We start from the raw sequence: 25581 nt of genomic DNA, 5'->3' as shown, positions 1-25581 counted from the left end.
TCTCCCATACTATAAACAGGCATAGTGTCTAGTCTCTCCCATACTATAAACAGGCATAATGTCTAGTCTCTCCCATACTATAAACAGGCATAGTGTCTAGTCTCTCCAATACTATAAACAGGCATAGTGTCTAGTCTCTCCCATACTATAAACAGGCATAGTGTCTAGTCTCTCCCATACTATAAACAGGCATAGTGTCTAGTCTCTCCCATACTATAAACAGGCATAGTGTCTAGACTCTCCCATACTATAAACAGGCATAGTGTCTCGTCTCTCCCATACTATAAACAGGCATAGTGTCTAGTCTCTCCCATACTATAAACAGGCATAGTGTCTAGTCTCTCCCATACTATAAACAGGCATAGTGTCTAGTCTCTCCCATACTATAAACAGGCATAGTGTCTAGTCTCTCCCATACTATAAACAGGCATAGTGTCTAGTCTCTCCCATACTATAAACAGGCATAGTGTCTACTCTCTCCCATACTATAAACAGGCATTGTTTATTGTTGGACATAATAAAATCACCAGGAAGTCAGCTCCAAGTGATTTTAATTTAAGAAATTTTTCCCAAGAATTCCCACGCATAATAGAGAGACACGTGATCGTATACAAATGTAAGCAAGGTTTAAAATGATTGTATTTTAGTCAAACATTATATATCTGTTTGGACTTCTTGTGGTCAATTTGCAGTCTACAGATGATTTGTAATTAAGTTCCGGCCCCCTGAATGGTCCCGTGGCTGAATCCATTAATAAGCCACTCTAGCCATACTAAATCACATCAATAACCCAGGCTTCCACAATTCTACCTAGTCTGCCTGTAACTACAGCTCATATATAACCGTCTTCCAGGCACCTCAGTCTTTCAGAGGCCAGGCCATAAAACTTAACAGGTATCACTTATCAGGCGTGTGAGGGACTGTTCTCTTCGTGAAAGCGGCGGTGACAGGTGTGCCAGTCCTTTATCCCGGTTGGAGGGGGTTTTGGGGGGAGGGTGAGGGGAAACGGAGGGGTAGGTACAATAGGAACGTCTGTGCCAGACTAGATAAAGAGCAGCACCGTCCCCCTGTTCCTCCTGTTCAAGGTTATCATTTAACTCAGCCGTATGAGATGTGTATCAGGTCAGCAGAGCTTTCAGCACCAGGCTAGACTTAATGCCCTCTGTCCCACCTACACACACGGCTCAGTTACAACTGTTCACCCTACTCCACACACTACACTATCTATATGCAATAACCATAATGTTATTTGGAAAGCATTCAGAACCCTTGACTTTTTCCACATTTTGTTACGTAACAGCCTTATTTTAAAATGGATTTTAAAATGTCTCATCAATCTACACACACCTGTATTTGGGGAGTTTCTCCCATTCGTCTCTGTAGATCCTCTCAAGCTCTATCAGGCTAGATGAGGAGCGTTGCTGCATAGCTATTTTCAGGTCTCTCCAGAGATGTTCGATCGGGTTCAAGTCCTGGCTCTGGCTGGGCCACTCAAGGACATTCAGAGACTTGTCCCGAAGCCACTCCTGCATTGTCTTGGCTGTGTGTTTAGGGTCGTTGTCTTGTTGGAAGGTGAACCTTCGCCCCAGTCTGAGGTCCTGATCACTCTGGAGCAGGTTTTCATTAAGGATCTCTCTGTACTTTGCTCCATTCTTTGCCTCGATCCTGACTAGTCTCTCTGCTGAAAAACATCCTCACAGCATGATGCTGCCACCACCATGCTTCACCACTGTAGGGATGGTGCCATGTTTCCTCCAGACGTGACGCTTGGCATTCAGGCCAAAGAGTTTAATCTTGGTTTCATAAGACCAGAGAATCTTGTTTCTCATGGTCTGAGAGTCGTTAGGTGCATTTTGGCAAACTCTTTTACTGAGGAGTGGCTTCTGTCTGGCCACTCTACCATAAAGGCCTGGTTGGTGGAGTGCCATAGAGATGGTTGCCCTTCTGGAACATTCTCCCATCTCCACATAGGAACTCTAGAGCTCTGTCAGAGTGACCGTCGGGTTCTTGGTCACCTCCCTGACCAAGGCCTGTCTCCACCGATTGCTCAGTTTGTCCGGGCAGCCAGCTCTAGGAAGAGTTTTGGTGGTTTCAAACTTCTTCCATTTAAGAATGATGGAGGCCACTGTGTTCTTGGGGACCTTCAATGCTGCAGAAATCTTTTGGTACCCTTCCCCAGATCTGTGCCTCGACACAATCTTGTCTCGGAGCTCTACGGACAATTCCTTCAACCTCATGGCTTGGTTTTTGCTCTGACATGCACTATCAACTGTGGGACTTTATATAGACAGGTGTGTGCCTTTCCAAATCATGTCCAATCAATTGAATTTACCAAAGGCAGACTCAAATGAAGTTGTAGAAATATCTCAAGGATGATCAATGAAAAAAGGATGCACCTGAGCTCAATGTGGAGTCTCATAGCAAAGGGGCTGAATACTTAAATAAGGTACATCAACACCATCATCCCAGAAACCCTAGACCCACTCCAATTTGCATACCATACCAACAGATCCACAGATGACGCAATCTCTATTGCACTCCACACTGCCCTTTCCCACCTGGACAAAAGGAACACCTATGTGAGAATGCTATTCATTGACTACAGCTCAGCGTTCAACACCATAGTCCCCTCAAAGCTCATCACTAAGCTAAGGACCCTGGTACTAAACACCTCCCTCTGCAATTGGTTCCTGGACTTCCTGATGGGCTGCCCCCAGGCGATAAGGGTAGGTAACAACACATCTGCCACGCTGATCCTCAACACAGGGGACCCTCAGGGGTGCATGCTCAGTCCCCTCCTGTACTCGCTGTTCACTCATGACTATATGGCTGAGCATGCCCCCATTCTCATCGACGGGGCTGCAGTGGAGCAGGTTGTGAGCTTCAAGTTCCTTGGTGTCCACATCACCAACGAACTATCGTGGTCCAAGCACACGAAGACATCCATGAAGAGGGTCCTCAGATCCTCAAAAGGTTCTACAGCTGCACCATCGAGAACATCCTGACTGGTTGCATCACTGGCTGGTATGGCAACTGCTCAGTCAAAGACTGTTCTCTCTGCTACGCACGGCAAGCGGTACCGGAGCTCCAAGTCTATGTCCAAGAGGCTTCTATACAGCTTCTACCCCCAAGCCATAAGACTTCTGAACATCTAATCAAATGGCTACCCAGACTATTTGCATTGCCCCGTCTTTTACACCACTGCTACTCTCTGTTGTTATCATCTATGCATAGTCACTTTAATAACTCTACCTACATGTACACATTACCTCAACTAACCGGTGCCCCCACACATTGACCCCCTGTATATAGTCTCGCTATTGTTATTTTACTGCTGCTCTTTAAATGCTTGTTACTTTTATTTCTAATTCTTATCCGTATTTTTTTTTAACTGCATTGTTGGTTAGGGGCTCATAAGTAAGCATTTCACTGTAAGGCACATGTGACTAATAAAATGTTTTTTATTTGTAATAAATTTGCAAACATTTCTAAAAACTTTTTTCTAAGGTTGTAACATAACATTCTGAAGGCACTGTTTATATTAAATATAAAATTAACACATATAAGGGAGTATGATCTCTCTCTTTGATCTCTGTCCCCTGCTCCAAGCAATTGGATTTGTCTATAGTCGTCTATTCTATCATAGTTACAGGTTTGGCGCAAAGAGTACTCTCTAGAGACTGTATCTACTGACACAGATATAGATATACCTCACATCTGATCTGCAACCTATGGTGTAGCCTGTTGACAGATCTGCAGATATATGAAATGGTTGTCATCAAGTGCTTTCCATCTGGCACCTGGAAGGATAGGACGGTGACTATCGCCTCTTATGATGGGAGACTGTAGCCCCTGGCAAGGGACTTATATCTGGATCTCAACATCTATCATCTTTACTATGTTGGCGGTTTCATTACTATTTTGCTATCAAGGGTATTGTATTATTCTATCCGGGTAGCCAGTTAGCGGTTTCCAGCCTTCCAGACATTTAGCGGTGAGCATGGTCTGTTTTACTCTGAACCGATGCTCCAACATCAAACAACGGGAAGGATTGTTTACGTTCCTGCTTCTAATGCCTCAGAACCTCATCATTTTGGAAATCCTGGACTGTCTTTATCCCTCTCTCCAACTCTCTGTCTAATCTACGGGTATCTATCCCTCCAACTCTCTCTGTCTGATCCAACCCAGCCCTGAGCAATGTTTGGCATAAGGCATAAGGCTCCAATAGTTAAGCAGAAGAAACTCTCCAGGCCTGACCGATTACACTGTCTGACACGAAGACAGACAGACAGACACTGGTTTCTGTATACAGACGTGACCAACCTTGGTTCTGTTCTCTGTCAACAGAGTGTTCGTTTGAATTTATTCAAGTCACTTGAATAGGATCTCTGTGTGTCTGCTTAGTGTTTCTTTGATGTACGATGAGATGTAGAGACAAAGAGTGAACAATAACCAGAAGCCGTGAGAGAGACAGATATGAGAGAGATGGAGAGTGATACAGATGGCGAGAGAGATGGAGAGTGAGACTTATGGAGAGAGAGATGGAGAGTGAGACTGATGGAGAGAGAGATGGAGAGTGAGACTGATGGTGAGAGAGATGGAGAGTGAGACTGATGGTGAGAGAGAGATGGAGGGTGAGACCGGTGGAGAGAGAGCTGGAGATAGAGAGATGGAGAGAGAGAGATGGAGACAGAGATATATATATGGAGATAGAGATGGAGAGTGTGACAGATGGAGAGAGAGATGGAGAGAGAGAGAGATGGAGAGTGAGACAGATGGAGAGAGAGATAGAGAGAGAGAGATGGAGAGAGAGATGGAGAGTGAGACAGATGGAGAGTGAGACAGGTGGAGAGAGAGATGGAGAGTGATACAGATGGCGAGAGAGATGGAGAAAGAGATGAGAGATGGAGAGTGAGACCGGTGGAGAGAGAGATGGAGAGAGAGAGATGGAGAGAGAGATGGAGAGAGAGAGATGGAGAGTGAGACCAGTGGAGAGAGAGATGGAGACAGATATATATATATATATATATATATATATATATATATATATATATATATATATATATATATATATATATATATATATATATATGGAGAGAGAGAGGGAGAGAGAGAGATGGAGAGTGAGACCGGTGGAGAGAGAGCTGGAGAGAGAGAGATGGAGACAGATATATATATATGGAGATAGAGATGGAGAGTGTGACAGATGGAGAGAGAGATGGAGAGAGAGAGAGAGAGATGGAGAGTGAGACAGATGGAGAGAGAGATAGAGAGAGAGAGAGATGGAGAGTGAGACAGATGGAGAGAGAGATGGAGAGTGAGACAGATGGAGAGTGAGACAGATGGAGAGAGAGATGGAGAGTGATACAGATGGCGAGAGAGATTGAGAAAGAGATGAGAGATGGAGAGTGAGACCGGTGGAGAGAGAGATGGAGAGAGAGAGATGGAGAGTGAGACCGGTGGAGAGAGAGATGGAGACAGAGACAGATGGAGAGTGAGACAGACGGAGAGAGATGGAGAGAGAGAGAAGGAGAGAGAGACAGAAGGAGAGAGATGGAGAGAGAGAGAAGGAGAGAGAGACAGAAGGAGAGAGATAGAGAGATTGATGATCAGAGAGGGATCGCTAGTCAACCTGTCTGACAAAGCCCAACACTGACCCTGAACAATGTGGTCCTCGGAAACATATGATATCACCACACACAGACACCCAGAAACATATGGTATCACCAGACACAGACACCCAGAAACATATGGTATCACCACACACAGACACCCAGAAACATATGGTATCACCACACACAGACACCCAGAAACATATGGTATCACCACACACAGACACCCAGAAACATATGGTATCACCACACACAGACACCCAGAAACATATGGTATCACCACACAGACACCCAGAAACATATGGTATCACCACACAGACACAGACACCCAGAAACATATGGTATCACCACACAGACACCCAGAAACATATGGTATCACCACACAGACACCCAGAAAGAAACATATGGTATCACCACACATACACCCAGAAGCATATGGTATCACCACACAGACACAGACACCCAGAAACATATGGTATCACCACACAGACACAGACACCCAGAAACATATGGTATCACCACACACACACAGACACCCAGAAACATATGGTATCACCACACAGACACCCAGAAACATATGGTATCACCACACAGACACCCAGAAACATATGGTACCACTCCAGTTGTGTTGATCCTCCCTTCACATTAGACGATTATTAAATGTTATCATGTTTGCCTTATCTTTCTCTTGTAGATATCTTGTAGATATGAGTTCCAGAGACTGGGACTCATGCTGTATTGTCTGTCCCACACTTTCACACTCTCCAATTGACCCTGAATGTGATGTGAGTAGGGACTTCAGGTCTTAGGTTCTGATCATATCAAAACATCTCAGATCCCTTCAACCTGGGCATATTTGACAGTATTATGAAGTGTACTGTATCTAGAAACAAGGCCAAGAGGGCAATTACATCAAATACAGTTTAAAAGGACAATCTGCCGTTGCTACATCCATTTCTGGACTTATAAATGAGTGATATGTACCTATTGATTGTTGAAGAATACAGCATAACTTGTAAATTAATGATATGTACCTATTGTTTGTTGAAGAATACAGTATAACTTATAAATACATCATGAGCTTAGTTCAACTGTCGTACCCCATCACAACCCAAAACATAAACTTGTTTTACTCCAATGTTTGTAAACAAAGTAAATGTAAACAAACACTATATAGCCTCAAAACATAGTTAAAACTCTCATTTTGATAGCAGGGATGACCATTCCTTGCCTCCACAGCTCTGTCTCTGAAAGGGATTGCACTTCTTCAGCACCATCCCTCAGCTTTTTACCGGAACAGGGGCAAGGAGAACACTTTGTTATGGTTTCAACTTCTGATTGCCGCTTTAATATAAATGTACATACAAATAGATGACAGGTTTAGGATTCTAATGAAGAGAAGAACTAGTTAATGGAATGCTTGGAACACGTTCAGATTGACCCGTCTTCTTCAACTCTTTTGCTCCTGTTATTAAATTGGCGGGTGGCAGCATTGTTCCATCCCTGACATACCAGGTAACCATCTCAAAGGCTTTCCTCTGTCTTTAAAAGGACTCTTCTCCTAGTTAGTTATTGAAGGTTCTGTTGTGCTCGGCAGAGGATGACACTATAAAGGCCCTTACAGATCTCGCTAGAGATCGTGAGAAAAAGGTAGTGAGAGAGCAACAAAAGGTCTAGTCAAGGAACTTCCTCTCTGTCTGTCTCTCTGTCTCTGCAGTGTGTGTGTGTGTGTGTGTGTGTGTGTGTGTGTGTGTGTGTGTGTGTGTGTGTGTGTGTGTGTGTGTGTGTGTGTGTGTGTGTGTGTGAGAGAAAAAGAAGACCATTAAAACCAATATTTGTATTTATCTTTACTCGCTTTTAAATGTAGAATACTTCTCTTCTATTCCTTCCAGTCGTAACTACGTGAGAGGATCCATAACGATCTATATCATCAACCTGCATCGGTCGAGGAAGAAAATCAAGCTGGCGGGAACCTTACGTAACATGACTGTCCATCAGTACCTGGTACAGCCCTATGGGACAGACGGACTTCACGCCAGGTCTGTAGCAGTCCTCTGGGAACAGACGTCAATTCAATGTCTATTCCACATTGGTTCAACATATTTTCATTGAACTGACATGGAAACAACGTTGATTTAACCAGTGTGTGCCCAGTGGGAGGGGTCTGACATTCACACACACACACACACACACACACACACACACACACACACCTTTCTACTGCTCTCTCTCTCCCTTTCTATCTTTCTCTCTCTCCCTTTCTATCTTTCTCTCTCTCCCTCCATTTCTATATATTTCTCCCTGTCTCTATATATATCCTGCTGATCACAGACAGATGGCTATACAGACAGAGGGCTACACAAACAGAGGGCTACACAGACAGAGGGCTACACAGACAGAGGGCTACACAGAGAGAGGGCTACACAGAGACAGAGCTACACCACAGAGAGAGGGCACCACAGAGAGAGGGCTACACAGAGAGAGGGCTACACAGAGAGAGGGCTACACAGACAGAGGGCTACACAGACAGAGGGCTACACAGACAGAGGGCTACACATAGAGAGGGCTACACAAACAGAGGGCTACATAGACAGAGGGCTATGCAGAGAGAGCAGAGCTTCATGGAATACTTGTTTTCTGATCAAACATCCACACTGCTCTATTAATAGAGTATCCTGTTTCTTATACTGACCTGACAAGACACACACACACACACACTGACCTGACAAGACACATGCACACATGCACACACACACTAAACTGACAAGTCCAACTTACAGGAGAGAGACAGAGAGACCTAGGTTACCATAACAAAGCTGTCCATCTAGCTAACTTCAGTCATCTCTATTGGAAACAGGGTGGGGGATTCTCCTTCAATCGGGAGGATTTGGGATCTCTATCAGTGAACCATGTGGGTCTACTAAATAAAGCACAACTTTAAAGGCTTAAGCCTCCATAAACCCTTTATAAGGCCTAGACTTTATTTGCCTTATCCATTATTATTATTATTATCATCATTAAATAGCCTATCTAAAAGAGTCTTGTTAAACTATGTAGAATTGCAGAAAATTAGTGTCAAAACAAGGTAATTTTCCTAGGTCCCTCAAATTAAACACATTTCAAAAGAAACATACTTTTTGAGGTTGGGAAAAAAGGTTGGGAACCCCTGCTAGGTCAAGAAGATCATCAAGGAACTCAACCACCCGAGCCACGGCCTGTTCACCCAACTATCATCTAACAGCCTTTCTTAAAGTATGGGTTGCGACCCAAGGTGGGTTGCAGACCTGTTAATGGTGAGTCGCGAGGTGTCAGAGTACATTTATAATTACTTAATTAATTACTGGAATTTATTTTGGCCAAGTGCAACTGCGCTCTCTGTTCAGCAGCGGTGTCTCTGCTCAGCAGCGGTGTCTCTGCTCAGCAGCAGTGTCTCTGCTCACTGCGCTCTCTGTTCATCAGCAGTGTCTCTGCTCAGCAGCGGTGTCTCTGCTCAGCAGCGGTGTCTCTGCTCAGCAGCGGTGTCTCTGCTCAGCAGCGGTGTCTCTGCTCACTGCGCTCTCTGTTCAGCAGCGGTGTCTCTGTTCAGCAGCGGTGTCTCTGTTCAGCAGCGGTGTCTCTGCTCAGCAGCGGTGTCTCTGTTCAGCAGCGGTGTCTCTGTTCAGCAGCGGTGTCTCTGCTCACTCAGCAGCGGTGTCTCTGCTCAGCAGCGGTGTCTCTGCTCAGCAGCGGTGTCTCTGCTCAGCAGCGGTGTCTCTGTTCAGCAGCGGTGTCTCTGTTCAGCAGCGGTGTCTCTGCTCAGCAGCGGTGTCTCTGCTCAGCAGCGGTGTCTCTGCTCACCAGCGGTGTCTCTGCTCAGCAGCGGTGTCTCTGCTCATCAGCGGTGTCTCTGCTCAGCAGCGGTGTCTCTGTTCAGCAGCGGTGTCTCTGCTCAGTTTGGCAGCTGCATGAGAGGGAGGTGCCCGTGTACTTTGCGGTTCAACAGATCTTTTTTCGGCAGTTTTCTGCGACCCACACGCTGCAGTGCTGTTGTTCAGCAGCAGATGATGCGCTGTCAGTCACTGGCTTGTAATTCCCACTCCCCATCACTCACCGCTGTCACAGAATGGACAAGCTAGCCACAAGTTCTGACTGAGTTCACTTGTCATTAAACGCAAACACAGCGATGAGTTTCTCTCTCTTGGTTTCATACAAACTTTGAGAAATAACGAGGAGCGCCCACAATTTGTTTTGTGCAGGGAAGTGCTTAGTAATGAGTCTCTCAAATCGAACAAATTAAAACGACAGGTCCTGACCCAACATTCACAGCATGACGGTAAACCCAGTGGGTTCTTTCAGAACCGGGCAGAATACTTCAGGAAGCAGTGCTTTGACAGTGGAAAAGTAAGTTGTAATTGTATAATAGGGGAGTACTACTCATAGTAGTCGATGTGAGTTTCTCGTTCAAACAATCCCCTGGCCTTGTACACAGCTAATAGCTAACATTAGCCAAAGCAAGCTATCTAGCTAATAGTGCAACCCTAGTAACAGTACAGATGAAGATGGGGGAAAAAACTTCATCTGAACTGGAATACACTGATCTAACAGCCTTTCTGCTTTTCTATGCTGAGAAACTGACTGAGAAAGCAGTAGATGTTCTGGTCCAGTTTGGCACCACATACCTGTGCGAGTCAGTGTTCTCAACTGTCAAAAACTGAGCCCAGAATAGACCTGCTTGTTGAAAACTTCAACCAGTCACACACCTCTCATTAGGACTCTGTGTGTGTTTTTTATGGTCTACATCTGTTTGATGTGATCAATCAGTTTATTTCTTCAGTGATTTATTGTATTTATTGCTTGGGTCCCAGGAAAACACAGAATTTCTCATTTGGGTCCCAGGCTGAAGAGGTTTAAGAACCCCTGATCTAGAAGGCAGAGACAGTACAGGTGCATCAAAGCTGGAACCGAGAGACTGAAAAACAGGTTCTATCTCAAGGCCATCAGACTGTTAATCGGTCACCACTAGCCGGCCTCCGCCCAGTACCCTGCCCTGAACTTTAGTCAATGTTGCTAGCCGGCTATCACCCGGTACTCTACCTTGACTGCTGCCCTATGTACATAGTCATTGAACACTGGTCACTTTAATAATGTTTACATACTGTTTTATCCACTTTATATGTACTGTGGGTTCAGACCCATTGACTTTTTCCACATTTTGTTATGTTACAGCCTTATTCTAAAATGGATTACATCCTTTCCTCATCTATCTACACACAATAACCCATAATGGGGAAAAAACATGTTTTTAAATATTATTAGTATTCAGACCCTTTACTCAGCACTTTGTTGAAGCAGCTATGGCAGTGATTACAGCATTAATTATTCTTGGGTATGATGCTACAAGCTTGGCACACCTGTATTTGGGGAGTTTCTCCCATTTTTCTCTGCAGATTTTCTTAAGCGCTGTCAGGTTGGATGGGGAGTGTTGCTGCACAGATATTTTCAGGTCTCTCCAGAGATGTTTGATCGGGTTCAAGTCCAGGTTCTGGCTGGGCCACTCAAGGCCATTCAGAGACTTGTCCCAAAGCCACTCCTGCATTGTCTTGGATCTGTGCTTAGAATCATTGTCCTATTGGAAGGTGAACCTTTGCCCCAGTCTGAGGTCCTGGGGGCTCTGGAGCAGGTTTTCATCAAGGATCTCTCTGTACTTTGCTCTGTTCATCTTTGCCGCGATCCTGAGTCTCCCAGTCCCTGCTGCTGAAAAACATCTCCACAGCATGATGCTAACACCACCATGCTTCACCGTAGGGATGGTGCCAGGTTTCCTCCAGATATGACGCTTGGTATTTAGGCCAAGAAGTTCAAGCTTGGTTTCATCAGACTAGAGAATCTTGTTTCTCATGGTATGAGAGTCGTTAGGTGCATTTTGGCAAACTCCAAGCTAGCTGTCATGTGCCTTTTAATGAGGAGTGACTTCCGTCTGACCACTCTACCATATAGACTTGATTGGTGGAGTGCTGCAGAGATGGTTGTCCTTCTGGAAGATTCTCCCATCTCCACAGACGAACTCTGGAGCTCTGTAAGAGTGACCATCGTGTTGTTGGTCACCTTCCTGACCTTCTCCCCCGATTGCTCAGTTTGTCCAGGCGGCCAGCTCTAGGAAGAGTCTTGGTGGTTCCAAATTTCTTCCATTCAAGAATGATGGAGGCCACTGTGTTCTTGGGGACCTTCGGAGCTCTACGGACAATTCCTTCGACCTCATGGCTTAGTGTTTGCTCTGACATGCACTGTCAACTGTGGAACTTTATATAGACAGGTGTGTGCCTTTCCAAATGATGTCCAATCAATTATATTTACCAAAGGTGGACTCCAAACAATTTGTAGACACATGTCAAGGATGATCAATGGAAACAGGATGCACCTGAGCTCAATTTCGAGACTCATAGCAAAGGGGCTTGGTAAGGTATTTGAGTTTTTTAAATTATTTTATACATTTACAAAAATGTTTTGGCTTTGTCATAACGGATAAATGTGTGTAAAAAAAGAAAATGTCAATCAATTGTAGAATAAGGCTGTAATGTAACAAAATGTGGACGCGACCAGTAACATTTGATTTGATTTTGATTTGATACAGTCTAGTGGATGATAAAAAGACAAGCGTTAAAACCTCCGTGGTTGAGAATTGGCCATAAAATCCGATTAGCATAATAGCTTTGTCATGGTTCATTGAAATTGATAAGGCCTTGATAAGAAACATCTGCTGGTACCAGAGGCCTTCCCAGAGGGGATGTTCTGGTCTGATCTCGTCTGCTCCCCCAGAGCTCTCTGGGCAGATTAGCTGTTCTATTCGTTCCAGTGGCCCTACACTCCATTCACCACTTTTTCCTCTCTTTTCTTGTGCTGTTACTGGCAGAAGCCCCCTCCCCCCGTTCCACATCAGTGGCACCGCTACACTCCTTCTGTCCACATTCACCTGTTTTCTCTTGCTTCCTTTCTCTCTCCATTCCTGGCATCGATTACTCTTGATTATCTCTACACATTCATCCTTCTTTTCCTCTCTCCTCTCCATGTCTATCCCTGTAATGCCTCCAGTCCCTATCAGTAGCTCTGTTGCACTTGCTCTCCACATTCACCTCTTATTTTCCCCTCTCCGTCACTTCAGCTGTCTGTCTGGCAGTAATCCATCCTTCTCTCGGCCTCTCCAGTCTAAGCTCAGACTGTTATTCAGATACAAGGCTGATCCTCCAATAACAGCCTAATGAGTGAGTGTGTGTGTGTGTGTGTGTGTGTGCGTGCGTGGGTGTGCTGTAATAACAGATGTTTTCTGATGAGGATGTGTGAGTGGTGTTACAGGGGATTATAGTGGTGCCTAATAGAACCGTAAGCAGTGGCTCTGTTCTAGACTCTAACTGCTGTTCTAGCTGCTCCCACTGACCACAGACAGGGCAGTAGAGACTTTTATTCATGTTTGAGCAGCTCCAGATGTCTATAAACAGGACTAGAACTCAACAGCCGGGCCCTATAGACTGTATATATGCCGCTCTGACCAAACAAATTAGATATGTGCTTTTCAATCTCTAGATTTTCCAATACAAAGTGAAATGAACAAAGTGAAATGAACAAGTGAAATGTTACAAAAGTTCAAGGATGATTTGAAATTGAGGCTAACCAGTTGTGTGAAAGAATGTAATCCATCGAATGCCCCAAAATGACCTTTCGTTTTCCTTTTCATATTGGTCTCATTAAATCTCGTAAATCAGCCAATGTGGCGCTCTCTGGTTCCCATGGAAATATCTAGCTCTCCTTTCCTATTTGGAGCCTATGGTCTCAATTAGGTCCTCTCAGTCGTAGATCACAGTGTAATTCCACCCTCCTTTCTTATTTTGTATTGCTTTATTTAGACAGTGTGAAACAATTGCGGTGACAGGGCAGGAGGAGAGAGAGTAGGGACGAGGCCACAGTACTGTGATGTGTGCCTGTAGTGATACCACACACAGTCAACGCTGCTGTTCTTTTATATGCTAGCGATTTAACCGTGCAACCATGACACGAACCATTTCATATTTGTAAATACAGTCATACTTGACATAGCACATTCATAATCTATACGGTAAATCCTATTGTGTACATGTCAGTTTATTACTTTGCATACTACCTTCTAATTACTTGATATTTTTATTTGACTTATTTGACTTTATTGTTTATATTGATTATTGTACTGCAATGTTGAGGGAGCTAGCATGCAAGCATTTCACTGCACCTTTTATGCATGCTGTTAGCTGTGTACATGACTAATCAGATATGTCCTCGCTTTTTCCATGGAATATGGAAGGATTGTTGTCAAATAACATTGCAGTGAATTCAAGGGGCAGTCCGAACTGGACTGTAATCCGGGTCTCTACGATTGTTACTGTAGTCTAACAGTGTTGGAGTGAATGTTAGGTAAAACTAGTTGACTTAAAGAAAAAGGTCTATTCAAGGTCTTGAGTGTACAGTAGGTTGATGTGAGCGTACAGTAGGTTGATGTGAGTGTACAGTAGGTTGATGTGAGTGTACAGTAGGTTGATGTGAGAGTGCAGTAGGTTGATGTGAGTGTACAGTAGGTTGATGTGAGTGTACAGTAGGTTGATGTGAGTGTACAGTAGGTTGATGTGAGCGTACAGTAGGTTGATGTGAGCGTACAGTAGGTTGATGTGAGCGTACAGTAGGTTGATGTGAGCGTACAGTAGGTTGATGTGAGTGTACAGTAGGTTGATGTGAGCGTACAGTAGGTTGATGTGAGCGTACAGTAGGTTGATGTGAGTGTACAGTAGGTCGATGTGAGCGTACAGTAGGTCGATGTGAGCGTACACTAGGTCGATGTGAGCGTACACTAGGTTGATGTGAGTGTACAGTAGGTTGATGTGAGCGTACAGTAGGTTGATGTGAGAGTACAGTAGGTTGATGTGAGGGTACAGTAGGTTGATGTGAGCGTACAGTAGGTTGATGTGAGAGTACAGTAGGTTGATGTGAGTGTACAGTAGGTTGATGTCAGCGTACAGTAGGTTGATGTGAGTGTACAGTAGGTTGATGTGAGCGTACAGTAGGTTGATGTGAGCGTACAGTAGGTTGATGTGAGAGTGCAGTAGGTTGATGTGAGGTTGATGTACAGTAGGTTGATGTGAGTGTACAGTAGGTTGATGTGAGTGTACAGTAGGTTGATGTGAGCGTACAGTAGGTTGATGTGAGTGTACAGTAGGTTGATGTGAGCGTACAGTAGGTTGATGTGAGCGTACAGTAGGTTGATGTGAGTGTACAGTAGGTTGATGTGAGTGTACAGTAGGTTGATGTGAGCGTACAGTAGGTTGATGTGAGTGTACAGTAGGTTGATGTGAGCGTACAGTAGGTTGATGTGAGTGTACAGTAGGTTGATGTGAGTGTACAGTAGGTTGATGTGACAGTAGGTCGATGTGAGCGTACACTAGGTTGATGTGAGTGTACAGTAGGTCGATGTGAGTGTACAGTAGGTTGATGTGAGCGTACAGTAGGTTGATGTGAGTGTACAGTAGGTTGATGTGAATGTACAGTAGGTTGATGTGAGCGTACAGTAGGTTGATGTGAGCGTACAGTAGGTTGATGTGAGCGTACAGTAGGTTGATGTGAGTGTACAGTAGGTTGATGTGAGTGTACAGTAGGTTGATGTGAGAGTGCAGTAGGTTGATGTGAGTGTACAGTAGGTTGATGTGAGTGTACAGTAGGTTGATGTGAGTGTACAGTAGGTTGATGTGAGCGTACAGTAGGTTGATGTGAGCGTACAGTAGGTTGATGTGAGCGTACAGTAGGTTGATGTGAGCGTACAGTAGGTTGATGTGAGCGTACAGTAGGTTGATGTGAGCGTACAGTAGGTTGATGTGAGTGTACAGTAGGTCGATGTGAGCGTACAGTAGGTCGATGTGAGCGTACACTAGGTCGATGTGAGCGTACACTAGGTTGATGTGAGTGTACAGTAGGTTGATGTGAGCGTACAGTAGGTTGATGTGAGTGTACAGTAGGTTGATGTGAGTGTACAGTAGGTTGATGTCAGCGTACAGTAGGTTGATGTGAGTGTACAGTAGGTTGATGTGAGCGTACAGTAGGTTGATGTGAGCGTACAGTAGGTTGATGTGAGTGTACAGTAGGTTGATGTGAGTGTACAGTAGGTTGATGTGAGTGTACAGTAGGTTGATGTGAGTGTACAGTAGGTCGATGTCAGCGTACAGTAGGTTGATGTGAGTGTACAGTAGGTTGATGTGAGAGTACAGTAGGTTGATGTGAGTGTACAGTAGGTTGATGTGAGAGTACAGTAGGTTGATGTGAGGGTACAGTAGGTTGATGTGAGCGTACAGTAGGTTGATGTGAGAGTACAGTAGGTTGATGTGAGTGTACAGTAGGTTGATGTCAGCGTACAGTAGGTTGATGTGAGTGTACAGTAGGTTGATGTGAGCGTACAGTAGGTTGATGTGAGCGTACAGTAGGTTGATGTGAGAGTGCAGTAGGTTGATGTGAGCGTACAGTAGGTTGATGTGTACAGTAGGTTGATGTGAGTGTACAGTAGGTTGATGTGAGTGTACAGTAGGTTGATGTGAGCGTACAGTAGGTTGATGTGAGTGTACAGTAGGTTGATGTAGGTACAGTAGGTTGATGTACAGGTACAGTAGGTTGATGTGAGTGTACAGTAGGTTGATGTGAGTGTACAGTAGGTTGATGTGAGCGTACAGTAGGTTGATGTGAGTGTACAGTAGGTTGATGTGAGCGTACAGTAGGTTGATGTGAGTGTACAGTAGGTTGATGTGAGTGTACAGTAGGTTGATGTGAGTGTACAGTAGGTCGATGTGAGCGTACACTAGGTTGATGTGAGTGTACAGTAGGTCGATGTGAGTGTACAGTAGGTTGATGTGAGCGTACAGTAGGTTGATGTGAGTGTACAGTAGGTTGATGTGAATGTACAGTAGGTTGATGTGAGCGTACAGTAGGTTGATGTGAGCGTACAGTAGGTTGATGTGAGCGTACAGTAGGTTGATGTGAGCGTACAGTAGGTTGATGAGCGTACAGTAGGTTGATGTGAGCGTACAGTAGGTTGATGTGAGTGTACAGTAGGTTGATGTGAGCGTACAGTAGGTTGATGTGAGGTACAGTAGGTTGATGTGAGCGTACAGTAGGTTGATGTGAGTGTACAGTAGGTCGATGTGAGCGTACACTAGGTTGATGTGAGTGTACAGTAGGTTGTACAGTAGGTTGATGTGAGTGTACAGTAGGTTGATGTGAATGTACAGTAGGTTGATGTGAGCGTACAGTAGGTTGATGTGAGCGTACAGTAGGTTGATGTGAGCGTACAGTAGGTTGATGTGAGCGTACAGTAGGTTGATGTGAGCGTACAGTAGGTTGATGTGAGCGTACAGTAGGTTGATGTGAGCGTACAGTAGGTTGATGTGAGCGTACACTAGGTTGATGTGAGCGTACAGTAGGTTGATGTGAGCGTACAGTAGGTTGATGTGAGCGTACAGTAGGTTGATGTGAGCGTACAGTAGGTTGATGTGAGCGTACAGTAGGTTGATGTGAGCGTACAGTAGGTTGATGTGAGCGTACAGTAGGTTGATGTGAGCGTACACTAGGTTGATGTGAGTGTACAGTAGGTCGATGTCAGCGTACAGTAGGTTGATGTGAGTGTACAGTAGGTTGATGTCAGCGTACAGTAGGTTGATGTGAGTGTACAGTAGGTTGATGTGAGCGTACAGTAGGTTGATGTGAGCGTACAGTAGGTTGATGTGAGTGTACAGTAGGTTGATGTGAGTGTACAGTAGGTTGATGTGAGTGTACAGTAGGTTGATGTGAGTGTACAGTAGGTCGATGTCAGCGTACAGTAGGTTGATGTGAGTGTACAGTAGGTTGATGTGAGTGTACAGTAGGTTGATGTGAGAGTACAGTAGGTTGATGTGAGTGTACAGTAGGTTGATGTGAGAGTACAGTAGGTTGATGTGAGTGTACAGTAGGTTGATGTGAGCGTACAGTAGGTTGATGTGAGAGTACAGTAGGTTGATGTGAGTGTACAGTAGGTTGATGTCAGCGTACAGTAGGTTGATGTGAGTGTACAGTAGGTTGATGTGAGCGTACAGTAGGTTGATGTGAGCGTACAGTAGGTTGATGTGAGTGTACAGTAGGTTGATGTGAGTGTACAGTAGGTTGATGTCAGCGTACAGTAGGTTGATGTGAGTGTACAGTAGGTTGATGTGAGTGTACAGTAGGTTGATGTGAGTGTACAGTAGGTTGATGTGAGTAGGTTGATGTACAGTAGGTTGATGTGAGTGTACAGTAGGTTGATGTGAGAGTACAGTAGGTTGATGTGAGTGTACAGTAGGTTGATGTGAGTGTACAGTAGGTTGATGTGAGCGTACAGTAGGTTGATGTGAGTGTACAGTAGGTTGATGTGAGCGTACAGTAGGTTGATGTGAGCGTACAGTAGGTTGATGTGAGTGTACAGTAGGTTGATGTGAGTGTACAGTAGGTTGATGTGAGCGTACAGTAGGTTGATGTTGATAGGTTGATGTGTACAGTAGGTTGATGTGAGCGTACAGTAGGTTGATGTGAGTGTACAGTAGGTTGATGTGAGTGTACAGTAGGTTGATGTGAGTGTACAGTAGGTCGATGTGAGCGTACACTAGGTTGATGTGAGTGTACAGTAGGTCGATGTGAGTGTACAGTAGGTTGATGTGAGCGTACAGTAGGTTGATGTGAGTGTACAGTAGGTTGATGTGAATGTACAGTAGGTTGAGCGTACAGTAGTTGATGTGAGCGTACAGTAGGTTGATGTGAGCGTACAGTAGGTTGATGTGAGCGTACAGTAGGTTGATGTGAGCGTACAGTAGGTTGATGTGAGCGTACAGTAGGTCGATGTGAGCGTACACTAGGTTGATGTGAGTGTACAGTAGGTTGATGTGAGCGTACAGTAGGTTGATGTGAGTGTACAGTAGGTTGATGTGAGCGTACAGTAGGTTGATGTGAGTGTACAGTAGGTTGATGTGAGCGTACAGTAGGTTGATGTGAGCGTACAGTAGGTTGATGTGAGCGTACAGTAGGTTGATGTGAGCGTACAGTAGGTTGATGTGAGCGTACACTAGGTTGATGTGAGTGTACAGTAGGTTGATGTGAGCGTACAGTAGGTTGATGTGAGTGTACAGTAGGTTGATGTGAGCGTACAGTAGGTTGATGTGAGTGTACAGTAGGTTGATGTGAGTGTACAGTAGGTTGATGTGAGCGTACAGTAGGTTGATGTGAGTGTACAGTAGGTTGATGTGAGCGTACAGTAGGTTGATGTGAGCGTACAGTAGGTTGATGTGAGCGTACAGTAGGTTGATGTGAGCGTACAGTAGGTTGATGTGAGCGTACAGTAGGTCGATGTGAGCGTACACTAGGTTGATGTGAGCGTACAGTAGGTTGATGTGAGCGTACAGTAGGTTGATGTGAGTGTACAGTAGGTCGATGTGAGCGTACACTACGTCGATGTGAGCGTACACTAGGTTGATGTGAGCGTACAGTAGGTTGATGTGAGCGTACAGTAGGTTGATGTGAGTGTACAGTAGGTCGATGTGAGCGTACACTAGGTTGATGTGAATGTACAGTAGGTCGATGTGAGTGTACAGTAGGTCGATGTGAGCGTACACTAGGTTGATGTGAGCGTACAGTAGGTTGATGTGAGTGTACAGTAGGTTGATGTGAGTGTACAGTAGGTTGATGTGAGCGTACAGTAGGTTGATGTGAGTGTACAGTAGGTCGATGTGAGCGTACAGTAGGTTGATGTGAGTGTACAGTAGGTCGATGTGAGTGTACAGTAGGTTGATGTGAGTGTACAGTAGGTCGATGTGAGCGTACAGTAGGTCGATGTGAGTGTACAGTAGGTTGATGTGAGTGTACAGTAGGTTGATGTGAGTGTACAGTAGGTTGATGTGAGTGTACAGTAGGTCGATGTGAGCGTACAGTAGGTTGATGTGAGTGTACAGTAGGTTGATGTGAATGTACAGTAGGTTGATGTGAGTGTACAGTAGGTTGATGTGAGTGTACAGTAGGTCGATGTGAGTGTACAGTAGGTTGATATGAGTGTACAGTAGGTCGATGTGAGTGTACAGTAGGTTGATGTGAGTGTACATTAGGTCGATGTGAGCGTACAGTAGGTTGATGTGAGTGTACAGTAGGTTGATGTGAGTGTACAGTAGGTCGATGTGAGTGTACAGTAGGTTGATGTGAGCGTACAGTAGGTTGATGTGAGTGTACAGTAGGTTGATGTGAGTGTACAGTAGGTTGATGTGAGTGTACAGTAGGTTGATGTGAGCGTACAGTAGGTTGATGTGAGTGTACAGTAGGTTGATGTGAGTGTACAGTAGGTTGATGTGAGCGTACAGTAGGTTGATGCATGATGTAGGTGTATTTGAGTTTGCTGGATTTAGATAGCTACAGGTTGTCTGGGTCTCAGCACTATGCATACTGCACATAGTGTACTGCTCAGTACTGTCGGCCATGTTTCTTTTGGGAGAAAATCAGTAGTGCTGCCTCCCCTTCCTAGAGGGTTTAGCTTTTCCACTCATGCATACACACACACACACGCACGCACGCACACACACACACACACACACACACACACACACACACACACACACACACACACACACACACACACACACACACACATATATATATATCCAGGAGCTGCTAAAGGACCAACATATGGAACCATTAGAGGAGTTTAATGTAATTTACATTCTCCCCCTTTCTCTTTCTCTCTGTTCTCTCTATTTATCTCTCATTCCACTTCCCTGCTCCCCAGGGCCTTGAACTAGCTAACATAAATCCTGTGATGAAGGTGTTAGTTAAGATCCACATCGGGGTTCTGAGGTCTGCTGTGTGACACACACTATCACACCGTGTCAAGGGAGAGAGAAAGTGAGAGAGAAAGGTTGGGAGAGAGAGAGGTTGGGAGAACAGACACCATTGCAAATACAACCCATATTTATTTATTTTCCCTTTTGTAGTTTAACTATTTGCACATAGTTACAACACTGTATATAGACATAATATGACATTTGAAATGTCTTTATTCTTTTGGAACTTTTGTGTAATGTTTACTGTTAATTTTTATTGTTTATTTCACTTTTGTTTATTATCTATTTCACTGACAACGTAATCATACATTTCCCATGCCGATAAAGCCCCTTGAATTTAATTGAGAGATAGAGAGCAACATAGAGAGAGAGAGTGAGAGAGAGAGAGGGGGGAGAGAGCGATAGAGAGAGAGAGAGAAAGAGAGAGCGATAGAGAGAGAGAGAGAGAGAGAGAGAGAGAGAGAGAGAGAGAGAGAGAGAGAGAGTTCAGTCTTTAAATCCCTGTGGAGGTGGAGGTGTGAGTGTTCAAAGTGATGGAAGAGTTATGTACGGCGATAGGGTGCATGTAAGGGTGTACTTACTACCTTTATTAGACCAACAGTTCTGTTGTTCAGAACAACAACATAGTTGTCTGATGACTCCAACAGAACGTCTCCCAATTAGATGTTGCCAGAGCCACATATTTAGATTAATATATGACTCTGAGTGTTGTTTTTCCCCTGAGAAAATGTTACAAAATTGTCTTCATAATTTTTCCTTATTTATAATCGTGTAATTCATTTGCTATTTCGCTGTGTTTATCGTCGTTTTGGCATGGAAGTTAAAACCTCATTGCATTGGATTCATTAGGCTTTCACTTTTAGTTAGCTAGTGGACCGCTGACTTAGTACAGGCCTCCCCTCGCAGATGACGGGACAGGAAAACGTCTATGGGAATCTGGCACTCGTAAAAATACAACATTGAAAAATGTGCCTAAGTTATTGTGTTTCTGAAGACTTATGTTTGTGTTATTTCGTAGGACTATTTGTTTATGAGCATCCAGTCTAATCCCCAGTCCCAAAGTGGTTGAAATTCTTCTCAGTGCTCTCTATGGCAGAGTTCAATGAGTTTGTAATACGTTCCATGCCAGTTATTTGTATTGGACTAGGAATTCACCCATGGGAGTGCAGATCAATTCATGAATTGCCTGGTATTGAGAAAGAATAAACCCCAACCTAGCTACTCTTCCATCTAGATCAGAAGGATCACATCTGTCACAAACCTGCTCTTGTGTCAAGAAGCTGCAATGATGTGACTGTAGCGCCCTCTAGTCTTCAGAGGACTGTAAGTACAGCCTCAGAATGACTCCTTCCCTACCAGTCCAGCTTTGGGCAGAAGTTAAACCCTCTCTCCTCTCCCACCCTTCCCTCTCTCTGTCTTCTCTCTCATATCCCTGTCCTCTCTCTCCCCCCTCCCTCCTATCTCATTCCACTCTCTTCATCTCTCTAACTCCACTCTCCTTTCTTCCTCCAGGTCAGTCCAGTTGAACGGAGAAAGGTTGTTGATGGTGGACAATGAGACATTTCCGGAGTTGAAGCCTCGGACGCTGCGGGCGGGAAGGACAATAGCCATGCCCCCTATGACCATCGGCTTCTACGTCATCAAGAACATCAACGCCTACGCCTGCCGCAAATAATACTCAACACACTCCTCCTCACCCTTCACCCCGAAATCCTTCACCCTCCCCCCACACTCCTCACCCCCTAGCCCTCATCTCTCCTCACCCCTCACCACTCCCACCGTTTCCTAATACCAGACCACCTCCTCACCCCTCACCACCCCCACCATTTCCTAATACCGGACCACCTCCTCACCCCTCACCACCCCCACCATTTCCTAATACCGGACCACCTCCTCACCCCTCACCACCCCCACCATTTCCTAATACCGGACCACCTCCTCACCCCTCGCTCCACTTATCCTTACTTCCTAGCCCTCATCCCTCCTCACCCCTCACTCCACTTCTCCTTACTTCCTAGCCCTCATCCCTCCTCACCCCTCACTCCACTTATCCTTACTTCCTAGCCCTCATCCCTCCTCACCCCTCGCTCCAGTTATCCTTACTTCCTAGCCCTCATCCCTCCTCACCCCTCGCTCCACTTCTCCTTACTTCCTAGCCCTCATCCCTCCTCACCCCTCGCTCCACTTATCCTTACTTCCTAGCCCTCATCCCTCCTCACCCCTCGCTCCACTTCTCCTTACTTCCTAGCCCTCATCCCTCCTCACCCCTCGCTCCACTTATCCTTACTTCCTAGCCCTCATCCCTCCTCACCCCTCGCTCCACTTCTCCTTACTTCCTAGCCCTCATCCCTCCTCACCCCTCACTCCACTTATCCTTACTTCCTAGCCCTCATCCCTCCTCACCCCTCGCTCCACTTCTCCTTACTTCCTAGCCCTTACTTTCTACCTTTGGTTCGTCATCACTATTCCCTAGACCCTGGTCTGACTCTGAAAGGATTGCTCTTTGTCCAAAACAAGGGTTGCACTGAATACCTTTCAATCGCTCTCTACACCAACTCCCCATGTGTTGTGAGATGGACAGTGATTATTCTACTACGTGATTTTGTATTGTTTTGTAAAAAGGTTATTGAGTTTTGTTATGACAGTACTTCTATGTCAGAAGGTTGTATCATCCTCCAACAAGACTTCTCTTCCATGTCTTTGATCATCAGATCTACTAACGGTCACTCAGCTTTGTATCTGCCAGCAACTCTTATTGTTTCCCCTGCAAACTCCTTTCAACTCTCTGTTGTTGATACTCACAAACTCCTGGCAGACGGTTAGACAGAAAGAAGAGAAAACATGGAGAAAACACAACCAGTCAACCGCAGGGCATGTGTTAGCTCCAACAGCCATGTCTGCTGTCTGATTGAATTATCTGTGTGTGTGTGTGTGTGTGTGTGTGTGTGTGTGTGTGTGTGTGTGTGTGTGTGTGTGTGTGTGTGTGTGTGTGTGTGTGTGTGTGTGTGTTCCTGCGTGAGTGTGTGTGAATACCCCTGCTGATGAGCCTGTCCTTGTCTACCATGTCCATCAGGGAAAACATTGTATCTTGCTTTCTGAAACAGCTCGTCTTACATCTATAACTAAACGGTTCATTGGTAATTGGGAATCTCTTTGTGGTATGTCTGTTGTCTGAATGACAGTTTAAGGCAGCGATGCACATCCAGGGCTGGGGAGTAACTGATTACATGATTTCTTATTTTTTTATTAATGTATTCAGTTACATTACCAGCAAAGATATTGTAATCAGATTACAGATACTTTTGAAAAACTAGATGATTACTTATTGGATTACTTTTCAATTCAGGAAGGTTGTTTGTGGAAAAAAATAAATTGACACCTTTCTGTTTTGTCAATGACATTAAAAAAAAGGCTCAAGTTTAAGTTTGTTCCATCGTAGCAATTCTGACCACAAGTCAGAGACCACTATGATGACACACCAAGGGGGAAGTTATCCAAAAGTAACTGAAAGTAATCAGATTACACTACTGAGTTTGGGTAATCCAAAAGTAACGTTACTGATTACAATTTTGGACAGGTAACTAGTAACTGTAACAGATTACATTTAAGAAAGTAACCTACCCAACCCCGTCACAGCAGAGTATCCATCTTCAGAAAGAAAAGAAAGGGACAGAGTCGGGTTACTGGTTACTGGTCGGGTCACTGGTTTAATGTTCATTGTTCTGTAATACGAAACAACAAACATTGCATTTACAGTATTTCTCTCTAGCAGCACAGAGCGGGGTCAATATGAACATACAGTCTGCAACTGAAAACTTCTTGTCACTCAACCTCCCATTCATATTTCAGAAGCATACCCATCACTACACGTCTAGTCCAATGTACAGTCATATTATGCTGCTAGCTTTTATTATTAAATACTTATTAAAGGGCAATTCCATCACTTTTCAACCTCCTTTTCATTATTCACAGCACAATATATCGGTCTACATATTTGAAAACGGTACATTTCTACGTTTTGTAGAACAAGTTCTACCCGATGACATCATTAAAAGCTAAAACATTTTACAAACAGTGTTTGTCAAACACTATGAGATTTGTGGTGACATGGGGAGGAAGAACATACCCTCCCTCTGGCTAGAAACTCGTTGGTGTTTTTACTTTTAATCCGACCAGTATTTTTTAAGACCTTTCTTATCTTATTAGCTACAGATCATAGAAACTCACATATGTAGACACTGGTTTGGGACTGGAGATAATGAATATAATGTTGAAAAGTGGCGGAATTGTCCTTTAAGTTTGGATTGTTTTGTACAGAATTCCCTTAGCCGGTGTATCATCATCCTATTTGAATATGTAATGTATATAAAAGTGTGTTAATTACAGAAGATGCGTGCTTGAAGTGTTTACTTACATATCATTGTAATTTAAATCTAATGTATATTTGTATGTAATAATTTTTTATGTTGAGGAAGCAAAATTGAACTCAATGGTACCTTTTGGGTAAGACTGAAACAGAACCCTAAGTCAAATTGACAATGACGGTACAGTAAATGGTATGTAACTATTCTCCAGTGTATGTATAGGGTAGGGAAAGGTAGATTTGATCCTTTTTTTATGTGTGTTAAATAGTAATAAGCATATTTTTCCTCCTCTGAATGTGTTTCATAGTTCATGTAGAGTTGTTCATATTTCCTTTTTTAAAATAGCATTATTTTATTGTGTTAAGTGTGCAATTGAGCATTATTTTTTGGAAAAGAAAATATATACAGCGATAATAAAATATTTACAATAACTTTGATTTCCATTGTGATTCCGCTTTACTTTTGTTTGGGGATTTTGTTGATCTAACAAACCACACATGCAGTAGATTTATGTGCAAAATCCTACAGTAGCTACTGTAAGCTACTATAGGCAAAGTAGATCTACTTAGCCCATATAGTACTGTCTCACGCGCAGCTACTGTATGGCTAAAACTATGTGAAAGCAGATTTGTCTACGTCAATAGTATTACGGAATAAATAGCATTAAAATGCCATAGAATTAAATTAACATTCCATCCTCTCTGCAAAGTTACTGAGTGTAAATGATTGTGGAGAAAAGAG

At 44.1% G+C, this 25581-nt stretch overlaps 1 protein-coding gene across 1 annotated transcript in view; it reads left to right on the top strand.

Annotated features, from left to right (window-relative positions):
* Positions 1–25271, top strand: part of LOC115113852 (inactive heparanase-2-like) — a 47190-nt gene extending 21919 nt beyond the window's left edge. Inside the window, exons 6-7 of the mRNA XM_029641832.2 lie at positions 7505–7651; positions 21989–25271. Of these exons, the coding sequence (XP_029497692.2) occupies positions 7505–7651; positions 21989–22151 (310 nt within the window). The 3' untranslated portion in view covers positions 22152–25271. The remainder of the gene's footprint in view (positions 1–7504; positions 7652–21988) is intronic.
* Positions 25272–25581: the final 310 nt, after the last annotated feature.

This window comes from Oncorhynchus nerka, linkage group LG28, assembly GCF_034236695.1.
Source record: "Oncorhynchus nerka isolate Pitt River linkage group LG28, Oner_Uvic_2.0, whole genome shotgun sequence".
NCBI lineage: Eukaryota > Metazoa > Chordata > Actinopteri > Salmoniformes > Salmonidae > Oncorhynchus > Oncorhynchus nerka.
This window is presented reverse-complemented; position numbering and strand designations above follow the sequence as displayed.